The following is a 13,567-nucleotide window of genomic DNA, read 5'->3' as shown; positions in this document are numbered from 1 at the left end:
GTAATTTTTTCTTGGTCATTTTTTTCTTATAAAGCATGCCTGTGCTCTTGGCTTGTAGGTTTTTAATTAATTTTGTCTTATTTTTGTTACAGTGTGATTCGTCATATATCATAGGATTTTATGGTGCATTTTTTGTAGAAAACAGGATTTCAATATGTACAGAATTTATGGATGGTGAGTTTTTCCTTTTATAGTATTTTAAAAATTATTTTTGTGGGGTAGTGCTTTATAACCTGGTTTTAATATAAATGTCAAGTAGAATGAAAAAAATAATTAAAATATACTAATAATTACCTTTATACTCTAAAGCAAGCATGTCAACTCGCAGCCTACAGGCTGCATGCCTCATTTATTTGGCCCGTGTTAGCCTTTTGAGTTTGACATGCTTGCTTTAAAGCATCTTAGTGTTAAGGATTTCTGGTGTTAAATATTTAGAGCTGACCTATAATTTCAAGAATGTGATTTCATTTACTTTTATTGAAAATTTAGATAGAACAAATTAAATGCTAGTCCAATTGGTGGTTTGATATTTGATTCTTCCATACAATCTGTCTTTACTTGCAAAACAGATGTTCTGTTCTTTTAATGTTTCAATAGCCAAAACATTTTTACTTTAAAAAAAAATCAATTAACCCAATGTCCTATATTTTTAGAAAGAAAAAGGTTAGTTGCAAGATAAGAAATTATTTTTTAACACAGCTGTTGAGCCAAGATGTGTTTAGTTTTCTTTGGACTCTAGCTCTTTCTCTCCTTTTTTTTTTTTTTTTTTTTTTATTCATTTCCAATTTGGTAACTCTTTCTTGACCTGAATATTAAGGCAGAATGCAGATTTCTTGGTATCCTATCAGTGAAATTATCGTCATTGTTATTATTGACCCATTTTAAATCAAAGAAGTCTTTAAATTTTACATATTCATTTTTGCAGTATCTGGCCCATTCAAATTCAACAATTTAAAATATACTGAGTTCATTTTGGGAAATCTCAGTACATTACTGAAGCAATTAGTTCATGCCCTATAAGACTTTTTAATGAGCCAGCATTAATGCCTTGATACTATAGTAAGGTATATAATATGCTCTAAATTAGTTATAATAGATGCTAAGAATTACAATTCTTTCGAGGAGACTGACTAGAAAAAGTGGATTCATAGAGTTAGTAGATGTTATTATTTTATGACTATTCATCATTCTTTTTAAAAATATATATATTTTATTGATTTTTTACAGAGAGGAAGGGAGAGGGATAGAGAGTTAGAAACATGGATGAGAGAGAAACATTGTTCAGCTGCCTCCTGCACACTCCCTACTGGGGATGTGCCCGCAACCAAAGTACATACCCTTGACCGGAATCGAACCTGGGACCCTTAAGTTCGCAGGCTGACGATCTATCCACTGAGCCAAACCAGTTAGGGCTCATCATTCTTTTTAGAAGTCTTCAATTTTTCAAATACATTAAAAAATTTATTTATTGAGATGGTATGTTCAAATGCCATCAAATTCACCCTTCTAATTTGTACAGAACCCATGGTTTTTAGTATATTCACAAGGTCATGTAACCATACTTGTCATTAATTCCAAAACATTTTTATCATGCCCAGAAACATACTCCATACCAATCAACAGTCACTTCTTACTCCCTCTTTTCTCTAGTCCTTGGCAAACACTAATCTGTTTTTTGTCTCTATGGATTTTTTCTGTTTTGGACATTTCACACAAATGGAATTTATATAATATGTAGCCTTTGTGTCTGACTTCTTTCACTTAGCACAGCGATTTTCAGCCAACGTGCCATAAGAATTTTTAAAACATGCAGTACCCGACTAGTTAGTCAGGGCCACTAACCTCTTTTCCCTTAGATTGTCAAATAAAAAATGACAACAGCCAACACAATAATAACCATCTAGTGTGAATGCCCTGTCTTGAACCATAAATATATAGGTCTTATAATAGAGTTGTATCTTATTGGTCACTTCACATAATAAGGTTGTATCTGATTGGTTAATTTTTGGTACCAGAAATCCTTATATACAAGTATAGACACCTGATTTTTTTAAGTCACTTTGGAGCAAAAATGGTAGGTAATTACTATTAATCAAAATTATACCTCTTTTTTTTTTTTTTTTTTTTGTCAGGTAGGCAAAAAATATATTTTTGGTGTGTCATAGAATTTTAGTAATTTATGTGTGCCATGAGATGAAAAAGGTTGAAAATCGCTGACTTACATAATGTTCTCAAGATTCATTCATGTTGTATCACGTGTTAGTACAGTCACATGCCACATAACAACATTTTAGTCACTGCAAAAACTGAATGCTCCCATCCTATATAATAAAAACCTAATATGCAAATCGACCGAACTGCGGAAGGACCCGTGGAACCATCAGTCACTATGATGCCCACTGACCACCAGGGGGCAGACACTCAACTCAGGTGCTGCTCCCAGCCCGCAGGCCCCAGGCCAGCCAAGGCAGGTGCCAGCCGGGGCCTCCTGATTGCCCACAGAGGGAGTTGCCCCACAGAGGGAGGCAACTGGCAGTGGCAGGGTCGGGGCCATTGAGCGGGTGGTGCTAGGCTGGCCAAGGTGGGTGCCAGCAGGGGCCACCTTCCCCCCACCAACCCCGATCGCCCCGCCAGTCACACCACAGATGGGCCCTGATTGCTAGCCAGGCCTAGGGACCCTACCCATGCACGCATTTCGTGCATTGGGCCTCTAGTAAGATTATAATGGAGCTGAATTTCCAGGAAGAAATGGAAATATATGTGGTTCAGACGGAATTATTTTTCCTCTGACAGGAGCAATATCTGTAGGGCTTGGCAATAGATTCCATCTCACAGCACCTCAGTTTTGAGTGCACAGATTACATCCCAGTCAGTCAGCCACCGACCTGTTTCCCCACAGAGGAGCCTGTCCCCCAGCCCTACATATTCAGAGTGTTCTTGCAGCCCTCCCAGATCACGCTTGATGGTCTTCAGAATTATTTGCTGTAAATTCTTTGTTGAGAACTTAAGATCCTATAAGGACCCAGGTCCACAAGAACCACTTTAACAAGTTTTAAGGGCCATTGCACCTTTAGTGTGGAGCCAGCGTGTTCCTGTACTTTTGACATATTTTCAGGTTGTAATGATATAACACACACATAAATTTTGTTTCTTCCATCAATTGCTAGAGAGAGCCCTTTGTGCTAGAAAGGATCAATGGAACCAAAATCAAATTTCCAAAGTAAAAAATATTGAATCCTCAGTTTTACACCCTCTCCATGTTAAACACCCTCTATTTTAATGTGTACCACAAGTTCATTAATCTCACCACTGCTCCAACATGCAATAGCCAAAACCACATTGCCATAACAACCTCTTGTATTCCTTTATCTCTCTATCTTGATTTCTTATTCCTACTCTTCCTCAGGAAGAATCACTTTCACTTCCTCCCTACATATCACTATTACAGTGATCTACTCCTTACTCAGTTTCTCTTTGGTATTTTTTTTAATATGTTTTTTAGAGAGAGAGGAAGGAAAAGGAAGAAGGGAGAGAGAAATTCAATGAGTGAGAAACATAAATCAGCTGCCTCCTGCATGTCCCCTACTGGGGATAAAGTCGCAAGCCAGGCACGTGCCCTGACCTGGAATTGACCTGTGACCTCTTGGTGCATGGGACGACATTCGGTCACCAAGCCACAAAGGCTTGGCCTCAGTATTTCTAACCAATCTAGTCCACATCTCTGTACATGGAGCAGCATTAACAGATTTGATGTTCTATTTTTGGCCCTGTTGAAACAGTGTTTATAAATTCTACAGTAGTATACAGTAATGTCCTAGGCCTTTACATTCACTCACCACTTACTGACTCACCCAAAGAACTTCCAGTTCTACAAACTCCATCTTATCTAATGAAAGAGTAATATGCAAATTGACTGTCACACCAAGACACAAGATGGCCACCCCCATGTGGTCAAAGATGGCTGCCCCCATGTGGACATAAGATGGCCACCACAAGATGGCTGCCACAAGATGGCCTGCAGGGGAGGGCAGTTGTGGGAAGTTAGGGGTGACCAGGCCAGCAAAGGAGGGCAGTTGCGGGTGACCAGGCCAGCAGAGGAGGGCAGTTGGGGGGACCAGGCCTGCAGGGGAGGGCAGTTGGGGGGGACCCAGGCCTGCAGGGGAGGGCAGTTCGGGGAGACCAGGTCAGCAGGGGAGGGCAGTTGGGGGGGCCAGGCCTGCAGGGGAGGGCAGTTAGGGGTGACCGGGCCAGCAGAGGAGGGCAGTTGGGGGAGACCAGGCCAGTAGGGGAGGGCAGTTGGGGGGGCCAGACCTGCAGGGGAGGGAAGTTAGGAGTGACGGGGCCAGCAGAGGAGGGCAGTTGGGGGAGACCAGGCCAGCAGGGGAGGGCAGTTGGGAGGGACCAGGCCAGCAGGGGAGGGCAGTTGGGAGCCAGCAGTCCTGGATTGTGAGAGGGATGTCCAGACATCCCTCAAGAGGTCCCAGATTGGAGAGGGTGCAGGCTGGGCTAAGGGACACCCCCACACACACACCCCTGTGCATGAATTTCGTGCACCGGGCCTCTAGTTTATAATAAGTACCCTGTACAAATGTGCCATTTTTTATCTTTTATACCTTACTGTACCATTTCTATGCTTATATACTCAATTACTTTTCATTGTCTAACAGTTTCCTACAGTATTCAGCACAGTAACATGCTGTATAGGTTTGTAGCCTAGGAGCAATAGACCATACCATATAGCCTAAGTGTGTAGTGGGCTGTAATATCTAGGTTTGTGTAAGTGTACTCTGATGTTCACACAAGGATGAAATTGCCTAACCATGCATTTCTCAGAACGTGCCCCATCATTAAGCGATGCATGACTGCATTCATTCCTTTTTATGACCAAAAAATTTTTTTAACTCATTCATTTGTTGATGGGCATTTGAATGTTTCTACTTTTGGATCATAGTATATTTTTTGCCCATCTGACCAAAAAAATGGGTATAATTTTGATTCATTCACAAGGGACAGCTATCGTTACAATTTTTATTTGAAAATCTAGGGGATAAAGATTGTTGTCATTTTTTGACTGTCCAAGGGAAAAGAGGTTAGTGCCCCTGACTAACTAGTCAGGTATTGCATGTTTTAAAATTTTTTGCGGCACACCAGTTGGAAATTGCTGCTCTAGATTATTGTAACTTTGTGGTAAATTTTGAAATTGAGTACTTAAGTTTTGCAATTCTTTTGTTAAATTTATTTATAAATATTTTATTCTTTGATGCTATTATAAGTTGAATTCTTTTAATTTTGTTTTTGGATTGTTTATTGCTAACATATAGAAGTAGAAATGATTTTTGTATATTGATCTTGTATCCTCTTACCTTGCTAAACTTGTTTTTAACTTCTAATAGCTTTTTGAGGATTCCTTAGAGTTTTCTATGTAGAAGATCATGTAAATAGAGGTAGTTCCACTTCTCCCTTTCCAATCTGGATGCCTTTTCCTTTTTTTAATTACCCTGGTTAGAATCTTCAGTCCAATGTTGAATAATAGAAGTAGTAAGAACAGACATCCTTCTTTTGTTTCTTATCTCAGAGGGAAAACTTTCATGCTTTCACTTAAGCCATTAAATATGATGTGGGTTTTCGGTAGATGTCCTTTGTCAGGCTGAGGAAGTCCACTTATCTTCCAACTTTGTTGAGTATTTTTTTATCATGAAAGGGTGTTAGATTTTGTCAAATGACTTTTCTGTGTCTATTGAAACGAACGTGTTTTTTGTCCTCTATTCCATAATTATAGTGTATTATATTAATTGATTTTTGCATGTTGAACCAATCATAGTTTTATAGTTATGCTGTATAATCCTTTTTATATGTTGCTAGATTCAGTTTGCTAGTGTATTGTTGAGGATTTTTACATCTGTATTATTAAGAGATATTAGTCTGTAGTTTTTTTGGGTTTTTTTGTAATGTCTCTGTCTGGTTTTGGTATCAAGATAATACTGTCTTCAAAGAATGAGTTTGAAAGTGTCCCCTCATCTTCTACTTTTGAAAGACTTAGTGAAGGATTGATGTTAATTCTTTGTTAAACATTTGGTAGAATTCACCAGTGAAACCATCTGGTCCTGGAGTTTCTTTTGTGAGTAGTTTTTGTGGTTAAGTGGCATGTGTTGCCTGTTTCCAGGAGAAGTCCCAGCACTGGATTGAACAGTGCTTTGCTCACATTAGAGAGAGATCAGCTTCAGTAGTGGGTATCAGTTCATGGCCAGAAACAGGTCCCCCCAATAGCTTGTGCAGAGCAATGGGCCAGTATATACTCCTCTTGTGCTGCAGCAAAAAGACAACCCCAACCCCTTCCCACCACACTCCTGCAGAGTCAGAAATGCTGAAAGCTGGGGATGTGCCTGAAGGTCACTGATGTGCCCTGAGGGTCATTGTCCTACACACTTAAACAGGACATATTGAGCCTGATACAGGGCCTAGTGAGGTTTCAAAAGCTGCACATAGAAGTCTGCGCTGGAAGTGGTGGGCGGAGGCAGCTGGTGGGGGGCAGCAGGGTGGTGACTGAGCTGGTGCCTGGAGGGTGGGCGCTGAGCCCCAGCCTGGCCTCCATGTGCCCCCCAGGCTCTGCATCCCTGATGCTGCAAGGGTGCTGATCCCACCCTGGCCGGGACAATGGTGAAGTATTTCCTGGGCCAGAGTGTACTCCAGACTTCATGGGACCAAGTGTTTGCTGCCTTCTGTGCTTGAATCCTTATAGCAAACATGTCTTGACGGAAGACATAGTGCGCTCCAAGGTGACCCCTGATCAGAAGCTCCTGTCCTGGAGTCTCCTGACCAAGACCAACAGGATGCTCTGCTGAGCCGAGCGTCTGTTTCCTGCCAATGTTACTCACTCAGTATACATCCTGGAGGGTTCTATTGTGGGCCCACAGAACCAGACGGTGACCACCTTCACCGGGAACATCAGCCACGCCTGGCTGATGGTGGTGGAGGAACGATGTGTTTACTGTGTGAACTCCAATAAGAGCAGCTGGACCGAAACCCATCAGGAAGCTTGGGTCTCCTCTAGCTTATTTGGAGTCTCCAGAGCTGTCCAGGAATTTGGTCTCGCCCTGTTCAAAAGCAATGTAATCAAGTCAATGAAGGGTTTTGAATACATCTTGGCCTTTTCAATATTGTACAAAAATGTTACAATTGTATAGCTCCATTTCTTCCCCATCTTTGAACAGTCTTATGCATGTGCATGGCCTAGATTCCCAAGAATATGTAGAGCTTTTCAAAGCCTCTATGGACATCTTTCCCCAGCTTTTCCTTTTAATATTTTTGGTTAGCTTGTTGTTTACCTCAACTATTATCCACCACCTTAGTCAGTTACAAAGGTAATCAATTTATTCTTATTGTTTTCAACAAATGCCCCTAAGGAAAAGGCTTTTTATACTAGGCAAGTTCCACATCAGATGGAAAATAGACAGTCACAAGTGGTGTCTTCCAGGGGAGTAATGTGACCTGCCTTCTCATTAAGTCAAAACTAAATCCACTAAGAAACACCCAAATGCATCTCAGAATATCTGCACATGTATTTGGATTACCATCATGGGAATAAATTGTTTTCCGAAAAACATGTTGCAAAGAAAAAAGGGGCTTTTTACTTTCTCAATTAGCAGACACTAAGAGAGCATCTTCTGAAATGTTTGCTTAATGGTCTAGATTTCAGTTTTGTTCGTATTAATAATAATTATGGTCTTTTTAGGGAAAATGTTGGGGTGGGTATGATAGTAAGGTTGCTTCTTGTTCACTTACTACATTTTGTGTTTATCTTACATGCAAGACACTACTTTCTATTTTAGACCCTGTATTAGGATCAGCACAGACCTTATCCCAGGAGTTTTTTGGCCTAGTTACATGAAGACAATAGCCCTAATTCATCAAAAGAAACATGTAGTTGTTTGGCAACTGAGATTAGTTTTTTGCTAATCTGTTAGCACCCTTTCTCCTGGTTCCCGTGGTGGATAGTGGCATTCAATGAAATGATGGGTAGGGATGATCTGAGGTCAAGGGACCCTGGGAAATGACAGGTCGCAGGTAGCAAACCAGTGACCTTGGAATCATGAGCAAATAGTTCAAACCAACTGTTCCAGAGATAAGTGAGTTTCTGAATGTCTAGAATACCAACATCTCAGCTAAGATTAAACTCTCTCTCTCTCTCTCTGAGTATATGTCATAATCATATCACATTGTAGTGAGATTTTTTTTAAACTGTAAAAAGTGAACATGTGATTCTCAAGCTATGTGATGTTATAGGGAAACATTTTAGACCTTTGCCGTTCTGGGAGTTCAAAGGCTCAGAGCTTTCCTGAGCTCTGCCTTCAACTGATTCATGACCATGAATAGAATACTCACTTCTCTGGAACTCAGTCTCTCCCACCTGTCAAATAAAGTCATTGCACTGATCTTTAATGTCCCACCAACACTAATGTCTGATGACTTGATGAATCTAAAAATTGCCTTTTGGGGATAGGCCTATAGGATACAAATTACAGTAAAACTTAAAGGGAAAATCATCTGCTATTTTTAGCCTAATAAGAATTACTTAACTGCACAAAGAGAACTCATCAGTCTTAATAGGAACTCTTGATTCTGAGTGGATCTACCACATCTTTTTTTTTTTTTTTTTTTTTTTGCCTCTGACAGTTATCTCTAATGAGTATGTCAAGGACAAGATGAATCTGTGATGACACAAAGCCAGCTATAGAAATATTTACCCATCTGATGGCTAAGGAGAGGGAGATATAACCAAGATTAAATGGATATTTACAAAACCCAGTGAACTACCTCAAAATAGGGTTCTCTTTTGGCTTGTTCTACTGATAATGGAAGTAACATAATCTTTAACTTTTTGATTCAGCTTATTAAATATTGTCCACTTAGCTAATTAAGCCCTGATTTATGTCCTACATAAAAATAAATCTCCTCTTAAGACTTCTTACTAGTATATGGGAGTGATTTGCACCTCCTAGTTTTGAGCCACTCATGCTGTTCATTTCATAAGGGATTGGCGCAATAAGCTGCATTTATCAGTATTCCAAGTACCAGCATGTGAAGCTTGATCTTCTTGAGACTGTTCATCCTTGCAGCTGCATTCATCTGAAAGATCAATGAGAACATAAAGTATTTTTTCTAGAATACTTTCACTTTTATTGCATCTATAATATAAATGCTATTTTAGTAAATAAAGATGGTTCAGCTCATTGCAGAAGTGTGTTTTCTCATTATCTTCCCAGTAGTACCCAGAGCCAAAATATAAGTTTTAGTCACTCCGGGATTTTCCAGCTTCATGTTCGAATCTGGAAACTACAAGACAAAGTTATCTAAAGAAGTGATCATTTTCCTGCTTTAAACAGGATAAATATAAAACCAATGGCTTTATTTATATACTAGTAGCCCATCGTGTGCAGAAGGCCGCCCACCGCATCCGTGGGAGCCGACGGGAACCACAGCGTGCTGCCGGGAGCTGTGTGGCTTCCGTGGGCGGCGGAAGTGAGCCGCTGGCGCCCACGGGAGCTGGGAGGGAGCCACGCCGCTTCCTCGGGAGGCGGGCCGCTGTCTCCTATCCGGGCCTGCGCTCAGCCGTGGAGGCTGCGGGCCTGCCCCCTGTCCCTGTCCTTGTCCGCTCCGGCTCTGGGGGGCTGGCCTGAGCTGGGGCACAGCGGCTCGCTGGCCCCGCTGTCTCTGTCACCGTCTCCGCTCTGGGCCTCACCTGCGCGCGCAACCTCCTCCTGTCCGGTCGTGACCCGTTCCGGAGTCCCGGCCTAATTTTCACATTTCCTCTTTATATATATAGATTGAACAAAAACAAATTTTACCCCAGACATTTAATGCTTGATATGAGCAAAACATTTCTCACAATGAATGCACAGAGGAGAGACCCAGTGCTCTGTTCTAGTAGTTTTATTGGTAGTAACACATGTTTCTCTCTACAGGGGGATCTTTGGATGTATATAGAAAAATTCCAGAGCATGTCCTTGGGAGGATTGCTGTGGCAGTGAGTATATGGCTTCAACCTTATGAAATCAGGGCGATTTCGTCTCTAGTCGAGCCTTACTCTCCTTATATCCTCTTCTCAATCCCTATTGACAGCCAGGGCCATCTTTAACTTTTTATTGTCATTTTTGTGCTTTCTTCTTTCCATAGACCAACCCACAACAACTATATAGTCACATGACACCTTTCAGGCTTGTAGGCACTCTGACCTGTTCTGGTGTCATGTGTTGCAGGGACCTTAGTGCTCTTATTGACCACGTTCTTCAAAAAAGAAAGCTGGTTGTTGGGCATTTTATAATTATAAGCATATTAGAAAATACTTTTAAAGTCTAAATTATTAAAATAAAACAGTCTATAAGAAAATACTACTTTGTTCTTAAAGATTTTTTTCTTGGGTTTTAATTTTTATTCCCTTCGTGATTAAAAGTAGTTTTTCTATTTTCTATATTCACTTATAAACTGATGAAATATATCAGTTAAATTGCTATATAAGCCCCATATTTCAAATTTGGAATAATGTAGGTTAAACAGTGTCTAAGAGAAGTCATGGGGTAGTATAATAGTGAACAATTGCTAAACTAAAGGCACTCTGATAACCTAAGCAGTTTAATGCAGAACAAAGCGATTATACCATGTACCATTTAATTAAATGGCTGATTTTCACATTCATTATACTGACACCAGACTGATCTGACAACGCAAATCCTTTAATCCAGCATGGACACTTATTTAGTTTTAGTTTATTGTAATTCACAGCTTTCCTTTTTTCTTTCTAATTATTAGTGTGAACTGCCCAGGATGATGATAACTTTCTTTTCTGATGCTATTGCTGTTAAGTAGCTTCTAATCTACATGTTTAGGTAAATTAGTTCAGTGTAAAATTTGAGTACTTAAATCACTATTTTAGATGAAAATAAAAATGTTTCATTTCCTTTTTTAATCTCAGGGGGGAATGAATTTTTTGTGGCTTTTGGCAGTTCTTGGCTCTAACGTTTAATAACACGTATAATAAAGGGTGAAAAAAGGCAAGGATACCAATAGAAAATGAAAAAAAAAGTATATGAGTTCTATGTACTCAATTATCTATTGAACTTGGATAAAATAGAAATCTGCCTCCTGCAGTAGAGAAGCATGTTCTTCCTGGACTTCATAAATCTTACCTCCCTCTTGTGTAGGGCAGCCACACAAGGCTACATACAGTCTTCTCAGTTCTACTGGAGTGGGAAACCTGTGAAGGGAATAGAGTCAGAAAATAATAATAATAATCCAGTTTCCAATACAGGGCTTACCTATTGAATAATGGAAATATGACAAAAATTATTTTAGAGAAAGGCATTTAAAATAAGTGCTAGCCCAAAGCATTGTTTACATTTGCCCTTATAGTTTTAAAAATTAGAAGTTTGTTTTTTTTCTAGAATGCTTCCAATTTCTCCAACTTTTATGGCTCATCAGGTCATAGTAATGAAAACTGCTGTGGCCAGAGTAGAAAAAATGCTTTTGATAGTTTTGCTCTCCATCTGCCACTTTTTATAGACTCTTCTGGGACCTAAACTTGTGTAATGCCCCCAAAGTATATCCTATATAATAAAGAGCTAATATGCAAATAGTTGTCATGCCCTTACGCTGTCACACTCAGACACTCAACACTGGGGAGAGAAGAATGGGGACCAGCCAGGCACAGATGAGCTCGCGAGAGAGGAATGGGGACCAGCCACGCTGTGGCACAGGAGAGGGACAAGCCACCAAGCCACCCGCCCCATGGTCCCGGGCGCCAGCAGCTGCGGCTGCGGCTGCGGCCTGGGAAAGAGACAAGCCACCTGTCCCGCGGTCCCGGGCACCAGCGCCTGCGGCCCGGGCAAAGCCGCCCGCCCACGGTCCCCTGCGGCTGCAGCCGGCCCAGGCGAAGCCGGCCCGGGTCCTGGGTGCCTGTGGCCGGCCAGAGGGAGGGAAGCCTGGGTCCCAAGTGCCTGCGACTGGCCAGAGGAAGGAATCCTGGGTCCCAGGTATGGAGCGAGGCAGAGGTGGTTAGGGGGCGATCAGGCAGGCAGAGGTGGTTAGGGGCGATCAGGCAGGCAGGCGAGCGGTTAGGAGCCAGCAGTCCTGGATTGCGAGAGGCAGTCGGACATCCCCTGAGGGGTCCCGGATTGGAGAGGGTGCAGACCGGGCTGAGGGACCGCGCCCCCCCATGCATGAATTTCATGCACCAGACCTCTAGTTTTTTAATGTAATGAGTAGGCTACAAACTAGGATAATCCTTTGTTGCCACTGACAAACACCAGTGAAAGGATTCTACCAGTCAAAATAAGACTAGCAAATCGATGGGCTGTAGGCCATGGTTTGTAAAGTAGATATTCTCATGGCCTGACTGGGTTCCTGGTATCCTTGATTCTCTTCTAGTGTTCTGAAGACAGCTTCAGCATCATTCCCTTTAGTCCTCTGTGAGGCCAAGAAAGCACATGGGTGCTCTTTTGAGGTCAGAATCAACAGAATCAGGAGAGAGGAGGAAAATAGGTATATAGTGAATACTTCATCATGGGTAAATGTTTTATATACAACTATTATCATTCAGTCTTTATAGCAACTCTATAAAGTGTAGATTATTGTACATATTTTATGCATGTACTAGTATAAGATGAGGTTTAGAAAAGTTAAATAACTTGCCCAGAGTTATCATATAACTAGTCAGTGATAATTTGCACTGAGGGCTTTTGACTCCAGGCCCAATGTTCTTTCACTCTACTTTCGTAAGAGAATGAGAAAAAAGAAGAGGAAGGAGTAAAAGAGAGAACAAGGTTTAAAAGAAAAAGAGAAGTATGAATGGGAGAATAATGGTATAACACATACAGATTCATATTCTCTTCATGTCTTAGAACCATATCTAGGCATCTCTCCCTCCACAAATTAACTTTATTTCCCAAAGATACAAGGTTCATTACAGGATGGACCCCTGTCAGCCTTTATGATATGTTGTTCAAATTTTCTCTTGTAGGGTGTATAGCAAGAGAATATTTTTCTCAAATAAAGAAATCCACATAAACTGGCTGAATCCAGCCTTCCAGCTTGTTCCGTGGTTTTTATCTACTTTCCATTTGAATCTGGTCTCCTTTAAACAGGAATGCCTTTGTGTCTTTCCCTTCCATCTACCACATTTTATTTTCCTCTCATTTCTGAAGCAGTGACACTGTGTACTCTATTCTGAGTGCTAATGTTGATTGAAGTTGTCCCTGAAAGGATGTGCACTTGACATGTCAAGGAGTGAGTGATTGACAGCAGATATAAGTACTTTCAGTGTCAAGGTTTTGTCAAGTCATTGTTATGAAAGCCTGCCTACTGAATACCAATAATACCCTTTAGATTTCCAGTCGACACATTTCCAGCTCCCTACCTTGATTCTTATATGCTTATAAAGAAAAATGTAGCCTATTTTGACAAAGTTGGAAAAAATAACAGTTTTTTAAATCTCAAACAAAATTCATAATTTTAGCAATATCATAAAAATCAGGATTTGTTTTACTTTTTTTCTGCCTGATAGTCTGAATATGAT

General features: G+C 40.8%; 1 protein-coding gene and 1 pseudogene across 7 annotated transcripts in view; both read left to right on the top strand.

The window, feature by feature from the left end:
* Positions 1-13,567, top strand: part of MAP2K5 (mitogen-activated protein kinase kinase 5) — a 273,560-nt gene that overhangs the window by 97,502 nt on the left and 162,491 nt on the right. For all 7 annotated transcript variants that reach the window (XM_054716100.1, XM_054716099.1, XM_028141851.2 and 4 more), the window contains 2 exons: positions 93-174; positions 9,963-10,024. In XM_054716100.1, coding sequence (XP_054572075.1) covers positions 93-174; positions 9,963-10,024 — 144 coding nt within the window. The remainder of the gene's footprint in view (positions 1-92; positions 175-9,962; positions 10,025-13,567) is intronic.
* On the top strand, positions 6,655-9,677 carry LOC129148918 (PRELI domain-containing protein 1, mitochondrial-like; annotated as a pseudogene).

Source organism: Eptesicus fuscus, chromosome 5 (genome assembly GCF_027574615.1).
Source record: "Eptesicus fuscus isolate TK198812 chromosome 5, DD_ASM_mEF_20220401, whole genome shotgun sequence".
Taxonomy (NCBI): domain Eukaryota; kingdom Metazoa; phylum Chordata; class Mammalia; order Chiroptera; family Vespertilionidae; genus Eptesicus; species Eptesicus fuscus.
The sequence above is the reverse complement of the archived record's forward strand: the minus strand, read 5'-3'. Positions and strand labels throughout refer to the sequence as shown.